Source organism: Chaetura pelagica, unplaced genomic scaffold (assembly GCF_000747805.2).
Source record: "Chaetura pelagica isolate M959 unplaced genomic scaffold, ChaPel_1.0 scaffold13, whole genome shotgun sequence".
In the NCBI taxonomy this organism is placed as follows: domain Eukaryota; kingdom Metazoa; phylum Chordata; class Aves; order Apodiformes; family Apodidae; genus Chaetura; species Chaetura pelagica.
The window spans coordinates 2936132-2939305 of NW_009954543.1; the positions used below are offsets into that span (position 1 = coordinate 2936132).

The 3174-nt window shown below is 39.2% G+C and overlaps 1 protein-coding gene across 1 annotated transcript in view; it reads left to right on the top strand.

The window, feature by feature from the left end:
* The window catches only part of THADA (thyroid adenoma associated), a 178090-nt gene extending 177858 nt beyond the window's left edge, over positions 1–232 (top strand). Inside the window, exon 39 of the mRNA XM_010004965.1 lies at positions 26–232. Coding sequence (XP_010003267.1) covers positions 26–232 — 207 coding nt within the window. The remainder of the gene's footprint in view (positions 1–25) is intronic.
* Positions 233–3174: the final 2942 nt, after the last annotated feature.

Here is a 3174-nt window from a genome sequence, read left to right on the forward strand (position 1 = left end):
CGCCTCGCCGCCCTTCAGCTTCCAGCCCCTCCGCCGCCTCTCCGAGTCGCCCGTGTTCGACGCGCCGCCCAGCCCCCCGGACTCCCTCTCCGACCGGGAGAGCTACCTGAGCGGCTCCCCCCGCTCCCGCCCCCCCCGCCGGACCCCGGCGCCCCGCGGCTCCGAGTCGCCCAGCCTGGACTCGGGCCGCCGCCTGCCCATCTTCAGCCGCCTCTCCATCTCCGACGACTAGAGGGGGGCAAGGGGGGGGCGGGCGCCCGGCCCCCCGCGGCTGCCGAGCAAGTAAGTTCACAGCGAAGAAACCGAATCCTCTCTTCTGTCTTTTTTTTTTTTTAATATCTATCTTACCTATCTGTACACCGAGAGCTGAACAAAAACAAAAACAAAAACAAACCAGAAAAGCGTTTTTGCGAAAGGGCAAATGACACGAACTGAACAAACCTATTTTTATAGAGAGACCTTGGAAGAAGGGGATTTTTGTTTCGGGGTTGTTTTTTTTTGTTGTTGTTGTTCTTTGGAGACAAGTTATGATCCGCACCAGCAGCAGCCATTCCATCTGTGTTCCAAAACAAAACAAAAAGCATTAGAAAAGACGCCACCAGAAAGCAACAAACAATCCGGGGAGCCTGAGTCGTGCCTGTCCAGCTCCTCCAAACCTTCAGACACACGACAAAAGTCACAGACTAGTTTGTCTTTCAATCCAGTTCGAATAAAAAAAACACAGAACGTACTAAACGTATAAGCTTTTAAAAGGAAAAAAAAAAAAGAAAAATCCAACATCCTGCCAAGAATATGCCTTGATAACAACCTTTTTTATATATATCTATATATTATTATTATAACAAATGCTAAAACCTTCATTCCAAAGTTTAATATTGGTTCCATTGCCACCACTTAGTGGATGTTTGGCTTAGAACAATGTTGTTTTTTTTCGTTGTTGCTTTATTTGGAAGCACTCAACTGAGTTTAGTTTGTAATTGTTGGAGAATAACTGCTGATTTTTAAAATTTTTTTTTTTAGCTGTTTTTGAGTTGGTTGCATGAATGAGTCACTGCACACAACTCAATATGAAACTATTTAACTTATTTATTATCTTGTGAAAAGTATACATTGGTAATTTGTTCATACTGTATTTATCGGGTATGATGAAAAGCAATAGATATATATTCTTTTATTATGTTTAAATTATGATTGCCATTATTAATCGGCGAAATGTGGAGTGTGTTCTTTTCACAGTAATATATGCCTTTTTGTAACTTCACTTGGTTATTTTATTGTAAATGAGTAAAATTCTTAATTTAAGAGATTGTATGTAATATTTATTTCATTAATTTCTTTCCTTGTTTACGTAAATCTGAAAGATTGCATGGTTTCTTTATAGAAATCGATCTCGATGCTGTGGAAGTAGTTTGAGGATTTCTGAGTTTTAGAATGTAAATGGTTGTAGCCCGTCCGAGTTGCAAAAGAAAAAGAAAAAAAAGAAACCAACAACAAACAACAACAAAAAAAAGACTGACTTGGCAATCAGACTTCAAAGTGGCGAACCTAATTCAGACTAGTTTAAAGTAACCAAAAAGTATTTTCGTTGCCTAACTCCACCAATCACACTGTGATATAGTCTCAAAGTATGTAGCAATAATTGGGGGTCCCAGTATTATGTCTCACAGTGCCTTCTTGAGGGTCCATGCTTGCCTTAAATATCTCTCAACCAAATAAGTATTTTTCTTAATGCTTGAGATAATTTGAATGTAGGGATGGGTTTTGTAACTACAGCAAAAATTTTGCCACTCTTTATTTTCTAAGAATGGAGGCCATCTTTGGATCTGAAACTTTATACAGTACATGAACATATCTTGTTAATTTCTAACTAAATTCCAAAACGTGTAATGTTTATTTTTCCTTATGTAGAAAGTCGGGAGTTTTCCAAAACTTTCCTGGACGGTGGATGAATGAGCAGTAGCTTAGTTTTGTTTGTACATAGGTACAGATTGAGCACTATGTACTCTTTTGGACTACTTTAACAGAAGTATGTTTTTGAATGTAACTAAAGGATAAGTCAACTTGAGTTGTAATATATTTTTCGGGAGTCAGTTCACTACAAATTGTGTGAGACTGTAAACTTTGTACTGTAAATGTTTTGTAGTTCTCCCAATAAAATTTTTTTGGAAAAAAAAAAAAAGAGAAACACTTCACACTGTTGAAGCCCTGTCTGCCCGGCAGCAAGTGGTTCTTGCTGAGCACCAGCACCACCACCCCCCCAGTCCCAAATATGTCTAGCTACAGATTAACCAGTTTGCACTGCAGCTCCTGTCCACTCCTGCAGCAATCACTGGTTGCCAGCCAAAGCTAATAAATGCTTCTAGAAGGTTCGGGACTTTTAGTGGTGTACTGTTTTCTACTGCTTTTTTAAATTTTATTTTTATTTCAAAACGGGGGAAAGGATCAAATCTTTGCTGCTTTTGTAGCTTAACAGGTGGAGTGGAAAAAACTAGTAATGGCATTTATCAATTGCATTGCTTATGGAGATGTGTGAGCATGCCATTAGCTTTCCTGGCTCGTTTGGGGTAAGGAGGAAATGGCAGTTTGGGTAATAAAAAGGCATAATTAAGGTTTACCCTTTGTCCCAAAAGCTTTCTTCCTCTTCACTTGCAGGAATGTGGACTTCTGCCTCAATGCTTTCATCACCCAGCCTAGGGCATATCGGTGTTAATCAGGCTAGCATTAAATGTGTTAATCAGTTTTCAGGGCTTGGGTTTTAAACAAATTGCCTTTCTGAGAGTATATTTATATAACAAAATACTTGGCAACCTGGGGACTCTGTATTCATTAATAGTGGAGGAATTTTAGGTAGTCACTCCACAACTTGGTCCCTTATTCCAATCAGTCCCTTAAACTTTTAAGTCATTATTTTTACTGGCTCGTTTTTTGTTCTTTTGTCATACTAATAATAAATGTGAACATTATGGCATCTGTGTGCTGCCTGGACTGCTGCAGTACTTTCTATAAATACAAGATAGAATGTAATGCCAGTGCCATATGTTTGTGTAACAAACCTTGGACTGACTCTCGGTTTAAAATTAAAACAAACGTAAGCAATGTATGACAACACAGTCCAGCTTCAGCAATCAGCCTTTTTTTTTTTTTTTTTAAATGGATTGCTCTGATGTGTTTGCT